Source organism: Odocoileus virginianus, chromosome 6, assembly GCF_023699985.2.
Source record: "Odocoileus virginianus isolate 20LAN1187 ecotype Illinois chromosome 6, Ovbor_1.2, whole genome shotgun sequence".
Lineage (NCBI taxonomy): Eukaryota > Metazoa > Chordata > Mammalia > Artiodactyla > Cervidae > Odocoileus > Odocoileus virginianus.
In genome coordinates this window covers 88901002-88914085 of record NC_069679.1, presented here as the reverse complement: position 1 = coordinate 88914085, position 13084 = coordinate 88901002, and the positions used below count along the sequence as shown (strand labels likewise).

At 37.8% G+C, this 13084-nt stretch overlaps 1 protein-coding gene across 2 annotated transcripts in view; it reads right to left on the bottom strand.

Moving 5' to 3' along the window:
- GOLM2 (golgi membrane protein 2) overlaps window positions 1-13084 on the bottom strand; it is an 88275-nt gene that overhangs the window by 44737 nt on the left and 30454 nt on the right. For both annotated transcript variants that reach the window (XM_020900769.2, XM_020900770.2), the window contains exons 2-4: window positions 10391-10445; window positions 5188-5290; window positions 3569-3659 (exon numbers count right to left, since the gene is read on the bottom strand). In XM_020900769.2, coding sequence (XP_020756428.1) covers window positions 3569-3659; window positions 5188-5290; window positions 10391-10445 — 249 coding nt within the window. The remainder of the gene's footprint in view (window positions 1-3568; window positions 3660-5187; window positions 5291-10390; window positions 10446-13084) is intronic.

Sequence of the window (13084 nt, the reverse complement as noted above, 5' to 3'; positions counted from 1 at the left end):
GATATTATTTTTTGTTCAGTTTTTATACCTGATATGAAGTCAAAGAATAAGTTTTTTTTTAAGTCTCTAAGCTGCAACAAATGGCCTGAAATGTCAGGCAGCGATAATGCCCTTCGGCTATGCTGAGAGAGTGATCCTGTGAGAAGACAGCCGCGCTGAGTGCTGGGGTGGTTGCAGCGGCCTGGGGGCAGCGTGGGTTCTGCACGGCGTGTTTTAACCAAGCAGGAGAGCAGACAGCAGGAGGCCGGCACACAGGTGCCCCCTCAAGTGGGGTCGACGGCTACGGCACCGTCGGGCTCTTCTCCAAGCAGAAACAGCAAGGGTGGAGAAGAGGCAAACTTCCTTCCCGGTAACCGGCCACTGAAGCACTGCAAGGATGACAGGACGGTGCGCAAGCCGGTGCCCCCTGTGAGCTACCTCACCTGACCACACCGCCTCCTGGGAAGCTTGACTCTGCAGGTTATGATCAAGCCTGATTCAGTTCTTTTGGGACCCAGTTTTCTCTTATCCTGGCTGAGCTGTCTTACAGAAAACTGGGAGAGAGACGGAATCAAGTACATATGCCTGGGTTGCCATATTAATATTTAATGCATAATAATATTAACATTAAATGCTTTGTCAACTCTAAAGCACTGTGCAATGCAATCACTGGTAACATTATAAAAAAAACAACAGTACTACAAAATCTACAGGAACTCTAGAAAGACAAGAGCCAAATGGTAAGAATTTGTCACAATAAACAACTGGCGCTTTGACCATCAAGTATTCCAGTGTACCAGGCAGATGATGTCAATACTTCTATCATGTCTCATGGTTTGCAACTTGTTTTGAAGCCTATCCAATAGAGATAAATGAACAGTTTTAAGGAAAACAAAATAAAACTGAAGCTTAAAGAAGTTACGTAGTCTGTTCAAATTACAAAGCTGGAGAAGTGTGGAAAGGGGTTCAAACCATCCTTACTCCCACAGTGTCTGGGAACTTGGTAAGTTACAGCAAATTCTCAGAGCGTAACTGCCAATTCGTGCAATGATAAACTGCAATTTCTGAACATATCGGTATAAAGGCAAAGGTGAGAAAACCCATGAGGTACACAACCTAAGCCATCCTGCATCTCTGCATTTTCGCTATGCCACAGTATAAGGCAACTTTCATAGTAAGTACTCCACTGCTGTACTATACAGATAAAACAAACAAAACTTAAAAGTCAATAAACTACTGGTCCAAAATACTTCTCCATTTAAAACAGTTAACAAAGATATTGTCCTCTGATTCATTATTAATGCAATAGTTTTCTGTGAATGGACAATAATAAATACAATGAATAAAATAGGATGGCTTTCTAAACACAATATTGTTGATTTGGTAAGGAGGCCACTTAGTTCTTTTTTAAATATACTTTTTACTCTGAAATAATTTAAATTTACAGAAAAGTTAATTACCAATCACTCAATTTCCCTTAGTGTTAACATCACATTAGCATGATACATTTGCAAAACTAAGAAAACAACGTTAGTACATTATTAACTAAACTCCAGCCTTTATTTAAATTTCACTACTTTTTCCATTAAGGCCTTTTTCTGTTCCAGAATCCAATCCAGGATATTATGCTGCATTTATTTAATTTATTTATTTACTTACATTTTTACTACATTACATTTAAGTACTCAGGTCTTATTAAGTCTCCTCTGTGCTCAGTCATGCCCAACTCTTTGCAACCCCAGGGACTGTAACCTGCCAGGTTCCTCTGTCCAGGGGATTTTCCAAGCAAGTATACTGGAGTGGACTGCCATTTCCTTTTCCAGGGGATCTTCCCAACCCAGGGACAGAACCTGTGTCTTCCACGTCTCCTGAGTTGGCAGGTGGATTTTTTACCACTGAGCCACCTGGGAAACCCAAGTCTCCTCTGGTCTGTAACAATTTATCTTCCTTTGTAATAGCATGAAAGCAGTAAACCAATGAGTGTGGTTGTGTTCTAATAAATTGTATTTCTAGACATTAAGGTTTGATTTTCTTACAGCTTTCCCACATCACAAAATATTCTTTTGATTTTTTAACCATTTTTTAAATCCAATAACCACTTTTGGGGGGCTGATGGGCAGTATGAAAAAAAGGCAGGAGGTTGCACTTAGTTTGCTGACCCCTTCCTTAGAGTAATTTCTAAGACAGGCACGTACTTGGTTAAAAAAAAAACCCTGAACACACATTATGCTTGTTTCTTATAGCTTATAATGGATTTGTTCCTATGAAAAACAACTCAGATTTCACAGAATCAAGTCATGGTAGCTGAAGAACAGGAACTGAGGAAGAGGAGTAGAATGAGGCGCTGGTGTGTCATCCTAGAAAGACGTCCTCCTAACAGAACTAAAGGTTAAGCACCTCCATTTCTCTCCATCTTGCTCCGTTTAGGGCAGGATATTAGTTAATTAACAATATAAAAATAGGCTAAAATAGAAGAGCAGAAAGAGAGAAACACACTTGCCAGGAGAAAGGAAAAAGCTGACATCCGTGCTTTTGGGAGAAGAGAACAAACATTCCATTATTTATACACTGGGCTCATAATGCCACACTTGCAACAGCAAGCCTCTGGTCCTACTGAGTCGGTCAAAAAGCCCGTTCAGGTTTTCCATTAGGATCTCAAAGAAGACACGAACAAACTTTCGGCCAAACCACTGCTGTGGCCCTCTCTGCACGCAGGGTCTCAGCAGTATCTGCTGGGGCCCTCAGGCTTCACTCCACTAAGGCAGCTCACTCGTGCCTGCCACCTCCCCGCAACCTGCCCCACGTCTCTGCAAGGAAGGCTGCAGACAGACAGCAGCTGTTTCACTTTATGGGTTAAAGAAAGACGCCCTCAATATCATGCTGCAAAATGGTGAAAAAACAAAGAACGAAAACCTGGTTTCCTTAGCTTCTAGTCCTTTAGGTGAGATACTACCAAAGACCAAGAGAAATGCTTTTCACTGTTCAACCTCTCTTTACTCTAAATCACAAGACTTTACACAAACGATAGCTAGTCAGACTAGACTACAGGGTGTGAAAAGTGAATGTCCTAATGACTTGTAAATTTCAGACAAATTCCCTCTATTTCTAGCAGGACTTCCATAATATTTATCTACTGGAACTGTATGACGTAATAAAAGAATCTGCCACCCCCAAAATATGAAAATAGTGGCTAGCATTTATTTTTGTATTTTAAGAAAGGAATTCAAAACAACAAAGATTGATAAGTGAAAGTTTCTCAAATTTTTTTTCCTATTTCTCAAAAGCGTAAAATATGAAGTAACTGATTTTTCAGTAACATGATTATCCACTTACAAACTGAGAAATAAATAGCAAAAATTATTTTTAAAAGTCAGGTAAAAGTTATTTAGCTCAAAATTAGTTTTAAGAGCTGTGGTTATATTTTTGCAAATGTTTGATTTACTCAGTACTAAAGCCACTAAAGTCATTTTTAGAATTATATAGGCTAAAATGCTTAAAAATATAACATTTTATGACAAAAATACAAATTTTATCTTCTAAATTATAAGATTTATAACAAGAACATATTTTAAGTATTTTTAAAATTTACCTTTTGTTCCTGCAAAAATTGGTCTGCTAACTTTTTAATATTTTCTTCATGCTGAGCTCTTAACTCCTTGATTTGTTGTCCACACTGAAAACTAAATCAGAAAGTCATTCTTTTAGACTATATCATCTTGGGCTAATTCTCAAAGATGTTTAGAAGTTGAAAATATACATCTATATGGGTAAAGCATTCAGTTAGCAGGAGAGTGGATAGGAAAGGACAAAGAGCAGACATGAAAATAGCTCACAGTCAAAATTCTTAAAATACCTGAATCTTTAATAAAGGATGAAAATACTGGTAAACTAATTTAAAAACAGAAATTAGAAAGATGAATTTTTAGAAAGAAATTTTAAGCAGTTGCAGCAAATGAGTCATCAAATAGTATTGAATTATCCAAAAAGTTAATTTGGGTTTTTCTGTAAGACGTTATGAGAAACGCAAAGTAATTTCTTGGCCACCCCAATACTTTCAACACAATAATAAAAGCCTAAAACATAAAAAGAGCAAGAAGGGAAGAGACTAATAAAAAAGACAGAATGCAACCAGCAAGAGAAAACAAAATGTAAAGGCACAAAACATAAAATTATGAATTTCAACTGGACAAGCAGGCAAAGAATACAAAAAGATCATTCATGTAAAATATATGTGCCTTTTATAATAAATACATAGAAAATAATGTATTTTCAATGTATACATAGAATAAATGTATATATTAAATAAATACATAGAAAATAATAAATAGAAATAATAAATACATAGAAAAATGTTACCTCCCACCATTTAAAATGCAAATTAAGCTGCCTATATGTATATATAGTACTATCCTTATTCCTATACTAGTGAAATTAAGTTAGAATTATAAAAGTCAATGTGGGTGGGGCTACAGGGAAACATTTACAGTATAAATTAGTATAGTCATTCTACAAAGCAATCTTTCATATATGTGATAAGATTAAGAAAACATTCTATCTCAGAAGTTCTGTATTTGAGAATATAATCAGTGAAATAACATAAGAGGGAAAAAATCCTTTTTGCACAAAGATTTTTATAGTTGATAGAGCAGTGAGAAAAGGAAAACTCCTACAGTGGTTCAGCAACTGGGAGAGATTAAACAAGCTCCAGCACACCAATACACTGGGATAATTTATTACCTGTAAGTATGTCAATCTTTAATCCTAAAGATACATGGAAATTTACTGAACACTATTAGATTAAAAAATACATATGTAGTAGATGCATATTGACAACCTACAAGAGTAAGATGTCAGAAATGGATAAACAGTTTAAAATATGGTGAATCTTTCTAATTTTTGGTGTGCAGACCTAAAAAATACCTTTTACTGTAAAAGTGGTTTCTTACAAGATTTTCTGTCTTACAATGAACTCTACTACAAGGGTAGATTCAACATGTCTTGTAAGAGATATTTTCATGTTCTTCAAGCTATCAAAATAAAAGAAAATAGATTTCACAGACACATACAAAGACAATAAAAAGGAATTTAAAAGACTTAGTAAAATGAAAGAAGAGAAGAAAAACAAACTCCAGAAAGGAAGAAATGAACTGTCTGAATGTTGGACAAATACTCAAAATTGATAAATATTTACCACATGCAGAATCTTACCTCTCATATTCTAACCTCTTCACAAGGTAAGTGTTGTTCTTCCTATAGTCTTGCAGTTGGTCTTCCTGTCGAAGAAACTCCTGACGAAGCTCAGCAAGTTGCTCTATCCACAAAACGTAAAAAAACAAAAACAAAGGAATGAAGTTTACTTACTCTACTACTTCCTGTGAGAAAGAATGGGATTTTTAAAAATTATATACAGTTCTCAATTTATGTATTCATACTCTCAAGAAGTTAAATTACACAACTAGTACCATATTTAATTGCCTTCCATACACATGTATGGGCAATAAAATTTATTTTTAAAATAAGACAGCCTCAGTGGCTTTCACATCAATCAGAAATATTAAAAAATTATACACCTTTACACATTATGTAGACCATATGCTAAGTTGTAGAACAGAACATGGAGAGCTGCCTACCTCTCTAAACCTAGAGAGGTTTTTGCTTTACAAAAAGTAAGGGGAAAATCATATTTTTTAGACGTGTTAGCTATGGATGCAGAATTCACTTTAAAATCACATTTGATTCCCATCTTAGGTACCAATCGCTTTAGATCTGATTTCTAGTTCTGCTACTGAATTGCATCCACATACACCAAAATTGCATTTCCAAAGCTTATAATCTCTGGACCAGAGCTAAAAGTGTTAGTTGTAATGAATAATACAAAATTTCAAACTGGATAATAGATTAAAAGCTGAGCCAGATGCTCTTTTGTAAACATTTAATCTCTAATCACTGGCCCCACATTTTCTAGAGTCGCTCCATCTAATTCTACAAAAAAAAAATTAAGCCAAGGAAGAGAAATGTCAGTTTCTTGGACAGAGGATAAAAAAATTTGCCAACAGCCTTATCAGTTGAGCAAAAGCAGTAATTAAGAAACTCTTCATTCTTATAAATGGGAACAGAGGTCTATTCTATATAAGAAACACCTATTTATTAAGACTAAAATATAATTTCTAACTATAATATGCCAGTATTATAACATCTGCTTTCCACGAAAGGTTATAAAATTAGTCTTGTTACTTTAAAGGCACCTAGTAATCCTTGATGTAAGTTTTTAAAAAGCAGATATAAACACAAATTTATAAGTATATCCATGTAAAAACACAGAGAATAAAATTACATGAAAGTGCTCTCAGTGATTAAGCTCAGTGGTGGGGTTCTGAGCACATTTCTTTCTCTACAACTTCTATTGTGGAATCATAACCACAGTAACAACAACAAATAAACATGTTCGAGTCACACGGACGCTTGCTGAGGTGTATAAAGTTTAACAATATGCCTGCAGTAGCTATTGTGTAGGATTAATAATCAGATATTAAATGTAAATGATTTACATAAAATGCTTGTAGTTAATAATTATGCTTGCCTATTCAAGCCACATTTTTTATTATTTTTAAAACTTTAATTGAAATATAACACTATGTGAGTTCAAGGCATACATGTTGATTTGATTCACTAACATGTTGTAAAATGATTACCATCACATTAGCCAACACCTCCACTATCTCACATAATTACCACTTTTTTGTGTGTGGTGAGATCTACTCTTTCAGCAACTTCCAAGTATATAATACAGTATTGTTATAACACAATATTGTTAACTATAATCATCATGCTATACATAGATCCGGAGAAGGCAATGGCACCCACTCCAGCACTCTTGCCTGGAAAATCCCATGGACGGAGGAGCCTGGTGGGGTGCAGTCCATGGGGTCGCTAAGAGTCAGACACGACTGAGCGGCTTCACTTTCACTTTCCACTTTCATGCACTGGAGAAGGAAATGGCAACCCACTCCAGTGTTCTTGCCTGGAGAATCCCAGGGACGGGGGAGCCTGGTGGGCTGCCGTCTATGGGGTCGCACAGAGTCGGACACGACTGAAGCGACTAGCAGCAGCAGCAGCATACATAGATCACCAAACCTTGCTCATCTTGTCACTAACAGTTTGTACCCTTTGGCCAACATCTCATTTTCCCCACATACCTCCCAAACCCTGGTGACCACCATTCTACTCCCTGTTCTTATGAGTTTAATCAAGTCACATTTTAAATTTCTCTACTTGCTCGATTAACTCTACAATATGCAAACATGGTTGATTTCTGTAGTTTTTCAGTCATTTCCCCTACCTCAGACAAAAGTAACAAATCTGAGCCCAGGTATCCATGAATCACACATTCGGCTTGTTACCCGATCCCTGGTCCCACCTACTAAGCAGCAGAAGGCAAGAGGCAGCAGAACTCCGGCCTCAGCTATGGATGTTGATTCTAAAGAACAATGAGATCCTGGCAGAAGGCAGTGACAAAAAGTCTCGTAGCTTGTAGACAGTTAGCCAGCAGTGATTCCAGAAATGAAAAGTTACTATAATCAAAAAAAAATCAAACCAGCATAACCTCGCAGTTACCAGGGTAATGGGTCTCAACTGGTGATCTATAGGGCTCCTTCAGGCTTCTTTTTCCTACATAGCAAACCTAAGTTTACCTTCAGAATGAACGCGAGGCATGTATGATTTCAAGATTTGAAATTGCTTCTCTGCTTCCCCAAAATACTGCTAACAGTATTTGAAATATCTTTATCAGGAAATAAAGTCTTTCATTTGTAAATGGAAATAAAAGGCTTAAAATTCAATTGACAAAAAAATAAAACAATATGAATTTCAGTGCATGTAAAATATCAGGTTCTAACCTATTTGAATACAGGGAAAGGAATATAAAGCATGGAGCTGACAGGTGCTTTGAGTAGTTTAAAATAAAGACTTGAAAGGGGTAAAAGCAGAGCTGCCTGGGGGTCTCGTGGTCAGGATTCCACAGTCTCACTGCCATGGCCCGGGTTCAGGCCCCGGTCAGGAAACTGACACCCCACAAGCCACATGGCGAGGCCAAGAAAAGCGGGGGTGGGGTGGGGTACAAACAGATCAGAAAGCAAAACTAAAGATGAAAGTTTTCTATATCACAGTTTTCCTTTCAACTGATTGCCATGTGTTTTATTTTGAACCCAAAGACACTCTGTCTAGTGTGGCTGCTCCAGGTCACCACAGCACAGTGCGCCGCCTAACTTAGCAGGATGTCAGACCCAAGGCCGACGGCCCAGTCGAGCAATGACAGTAACAGCAGGGTACGCCGCAGAAGGGTATGGCCATAACCCCTCAATTTAACTTCAAAAGGTTAGGAATATGGTTAAGAAAGGGGTTGCCTAGGATAAGCTTTTAAAGCCAAAAAAAAAAAAAAAAAAAAAACCCTTACTTTTCAAACATTTTTATTTCAGATTTTCTTTCAGTAATAGGCATAAAAAAAGGTAAGTTATTCTAAATAAATCAATGTATACTAGAATGTTAATTTGCTTTCTCAGGCACTAAGAACAACTCCAACCTTTTTATTTCCAAGAAAATATTAATTACCATAAGGGTTGGTTTTTTTTTTTAAGAATCTGATGTGTATTAACTTCAATGAATCTGACATTAATCTCAATGAAAACAGGCAAATGTGGATTGTACTGTCAACTTGTCAAGGGTTAGTTTCAGTAGAAATAGTTCCTAAGATGCAAAAGTCACATTAATGAAACTCAATCTCACGAGTCCAAGCTTCAGTAACTGCACTAAAGTCAAAAGTTGCACAGTTATAAGCTCAAATCAAATTTTTTTCTTTGCCAAAGTCTATCACCTAAATTTCAAAACATCTCAAGATCTACTTCAACTGTGGATACACACAGTACAATAAAGATTTTTACTCAGTAACATGGGCTGTCATTTCCTCCGACATAAACAAGGAAAAGCCACAGTCTTACTATTTACTAAGAAATACACTTTGATGACAAGCAGAACCATCTGTAAACTACAAGCTGTAAGCAGCACTGACAGTGCGCCAGCTTCGGTGTCATCCTGTGCACTTCTGTGCGTCAGGAGAACAGAACATGGACACAAATGCAACAGAAACAAATTCGGCCACCCAGAAAGTGAATTTCTAACGGAAAACCAAAGCTGTTCAAAATCGTAGATAGCAAAAAGTGAATAATCCCTGTGTTTGGGTTATAATTTACCAATGCTACTTCCTAATGGTTTTGCTTGGGGAGGAACAAAGCTTGCATAAATTAGTCAACTTAGGTTGGCTTCTTCAAGAGGATGTTAAAAATATATTACCTAATTATAAAGAGGTTCAAAATGGTTATAAAGAAAAATATATGAAATTAGAGAGCAAGTACTACCCACATAGATAAATTTAGAGAAACTGCATACAAAGTTTTAAAATATATATTGTTGTAATCAAAGGGTGTGAGGGAAAAGAGGGGTAGTCCTTACACCCCAAATTCCAAAGGCCAGGGATAGCGTGAAGTAATTCAAGCAGAGTATAGAGCTTGTTCTCTTTAACTATTTTTTCATAAAAGCTTTAGACATCTCCTATCACTTCATCAACCCCAAATATTCACTGGAAGGACTGATGCTGAAGCTGAAGCTCCAATACTTTGGCTACCTGATGCGAAAAGCTGACTCAGTGGGAAGAGACCCTGATGCTGGGAAATACTGAAGGCAAAAGGAGAAGAGGGTGGCAGAGGTTAGACAGCATCACCAACTCAACGGACATGAATTTGAGCAAACTCTGGGAGACAGTGGAGGACAGAGGAACCTGGTGTGCCATAGTCCATGGGGTCGTAAGGAGTCACACATGACTTGGCAACTGAACAACCACAATCACTTCATCAAAACGAAACAAAAAAAACTATTCATCTATCTAATCTACCTCCAGGCTCCCTGGTTTCTGGTCCAGGCTTCTTTGTACCCAGGGTAGGGTATCTAAAATATTGAGCTTGGGGGACCTGCCCAAAGCATTCCCAGACCGAATGGATTATTTCAGCAGGCTGGACACAGTAAAGAAGGATCATTCCTAACCCTTTCCCTAGTAATCTGACGGTCTCCGAAGCTACACCTCAATTTTCTTTAAAGAGTCTTTTAACATTTCATTGCATGAAATCTGTCCACAGCACAAGAATAAAATGCAGGTCTCAAATTTTAACTTGTACTTATTATATATAAAACAATATTAAAAATTTTTTATTATCTCTTAAGACAAAAGGAAACATAACATGTTTTGCCATCAGAGGAGTTTTGTTCAAAAACTCTATTTCATTTAGCTGCCAGACTTGAGGATTTCTGAATTCTTCAGGATTTTAGACATTTAGTGACCTTAATTTGTAAGTAAGTCTCTTACCCTTTAAATGATGTATGTCTGCCATCTGATATGATATGTTGTTCTGCAGTTTAACCTGAAAAAAAATTGTTTTAATTTTACTAAAGAAGATGTAGTTTTGCTCATATTTACCTTTTCCCCTTCATATTCACTTTGAGCTTGATAATAAGTACAAAAGAAAAATATTTAAGTTACATGCGCCACATTTTCCAAAGAGAACTATAAGTTCTGATTTTGTAATATTCATTTTAAATTTGCATAAGAATATTCATTTTACTTAATATATAGTACAACATTGTTCAAAAGTTTGAAAGTTTGAGGTGAATATTGCTTTTCTGAAAAAAAAAAAAAAAAAAATCAGATTTTTTTCCAAAATCTTACCAGAAGATTTTCAACTCTATATTAAGAAAAACATTAATGCCAAGTCGGAAGTACTTATTGTTCATCAAGCTCCCCCGGGAGGACGGATGTCGCACAGGACTCACTGCTGTGGCCCCGTCCTCTAGGAGCCAGTACACAGGAGCACCGGGAACGGAGAGCGAGCCCGAACAGGACGCAAATTAAGCCTTACCACTTAGTTTAAAAATTAAGACAAGGAATGTCTTAGATAGTCAGGATATCAAGCAAACAACTACAGTGTCTCAGTTCTTGTTTAAATAGGTTTCAGCTAATTGTAAATCCAACTAAAGTATCACTACAGTTCTCTTGTCAATCTCAACAGTAATATTATTTTGAAAGGCATAGATTGATTTATGTTGATAAAATGCAGTACCATGAGTGGCAAATGATTATGTAAATACCACTTAAATCTCTAAAGAAACAAATTTTTAATTTTTCATCTTGAAATAAGTTTAGGTTCACAGGAAATTGCAAAGAGAGCACAGAGAAGCCCCATACGCCCTTCACACAGTTTCTCCCAGCGCGTGCATCTTGTGTAACCATGCGACTTCAAAACCAGGAAACTGACACTGATGCAACATGTACAGTTCCATGCTGTTTTATCAGACATATGCAAGTGAAAGTGAAAGTGAAGTCGCTCAGTCGTGTCCGTCTCTTTGCGACCCCATGGACTGTAGCCCCCCAGGCTCCTCGGTCCATGGGACTTTCCAGGCATGAACACTGGAGTGGGCTGCCATTTCCTTCTCCAGGGGATCTTCCCGACCCAGGGATCGAACCCAGGTCTCCCGCATTATAGGCAGACGCTTTACCGTCTGAGCTACCAGGGAACCCCCAATACGTATAGATTCATGTAAACACCATCAAAATCAAGATACAGAACTATGCTATCATCACAAATATCTCCCTCATGCTATCCTTTACAATCAAACCTATCCTCCTTCCCTACTATTCCTGATCCCAGGTAACCACTAACTTGTTCTCCATCTCTGTAATTTTATCATTTCAATAATGCTATATAAATACAATCATATAGTATGTGAGCTTTTGAGATTCTTTTCAATCAGCATAATGTACCTGGGCTTCCCAGGTGTCACTAGTGGTAAAGGACCCACTTGCCAATGCAGGAAACATAAGAGACCAGGGCTGACCCCTGGGTGGGGAAGATCTCCTGGAGGAGGAAATGGCAACCCACTCCAATATTCTTGCCTGGAGAATCCCATGGACAGAGAAGCCTGGTGGGCTACAGTCTATACGGTTGCAAAGAGCTGGACACAACTGAGCAACTTAGCACACATCACTAGTTCACTCCTCTTTATTGCCAAGTAACGGTCCATGCTTAGTCGCTCAGTCAAGTCCCACTCTCTGCAACCCCACAGACTATACCGTCCACGGAATCCTCCAGGCCAGAATACTGGAGGGGGTAGCCGTTCCCTTCTCCAGGGCATCTTCCCAACCCAGGGCTCCCGCATTGCAGGCGGATTTTTTACCGGCTGAGCCCCCAGGCAAGCCCTAACATTCCACGGTACCAGCGCACAGCAGCTCGCTTAAGCACCCACCGCTGCACGCCATTCTGGTGGTTTCTAGTTTTTGCCTCTCACAAATCCATGTAGAGGTTTAGTTTTTACTTCTCTGGGATAAATGCCGAGGAATGAGATTGCTAGGTTTTATGGTAAGTCTGTGTTTAGTGATTTTTTTGTTTTTTTTTTTTTTAAGAAACTGCCACACTATTTTCCAGAGTATCCATGACATTTTCAATTACATTTTAATAGCTTATTGTGCCAAGTTACTAGATGGGAGAATATAAAACAATCAGAAAACATGAGAACAGTCTCAAAGAATCAGTAAGCAAGGTAGCACCTAAAGTAGTATAATTACTGTAGGATTTCAGAAATGACTCCTACCTAGCATGATCAGGAAACTTTCATGGAACAGGTCTTACCTGAATTAGGCATTGAAGGCTAGGCAAAACACTACATAAGTAGAAAAGAGTATTTCAGATATCAGAGGTGGCATAAGAAAAAGCAGAGAGGCAAGAAAACATGAGACATAGATGAAGACCCCACCAAAGCACTGTTTGGCTAAAGCATCTGATACAGGGGAAACAATAATCAGAGAGAAGGCAGGGGAAAAAAGACTACGGCGGGCCCTTCCACTGATATGAAATGTCGAGACTAGACAAATCCACAGAGACAAAAAATAATTGGTGGTTGCCAGGGGCTGAATGGAGGGGGAATGAAGATGAACTTGCTAACAGGCATACGGTTTCTTTTTGGAGTGATAAAGAATGTTCTGGAATTAAATAGGAGATGGTTTCTC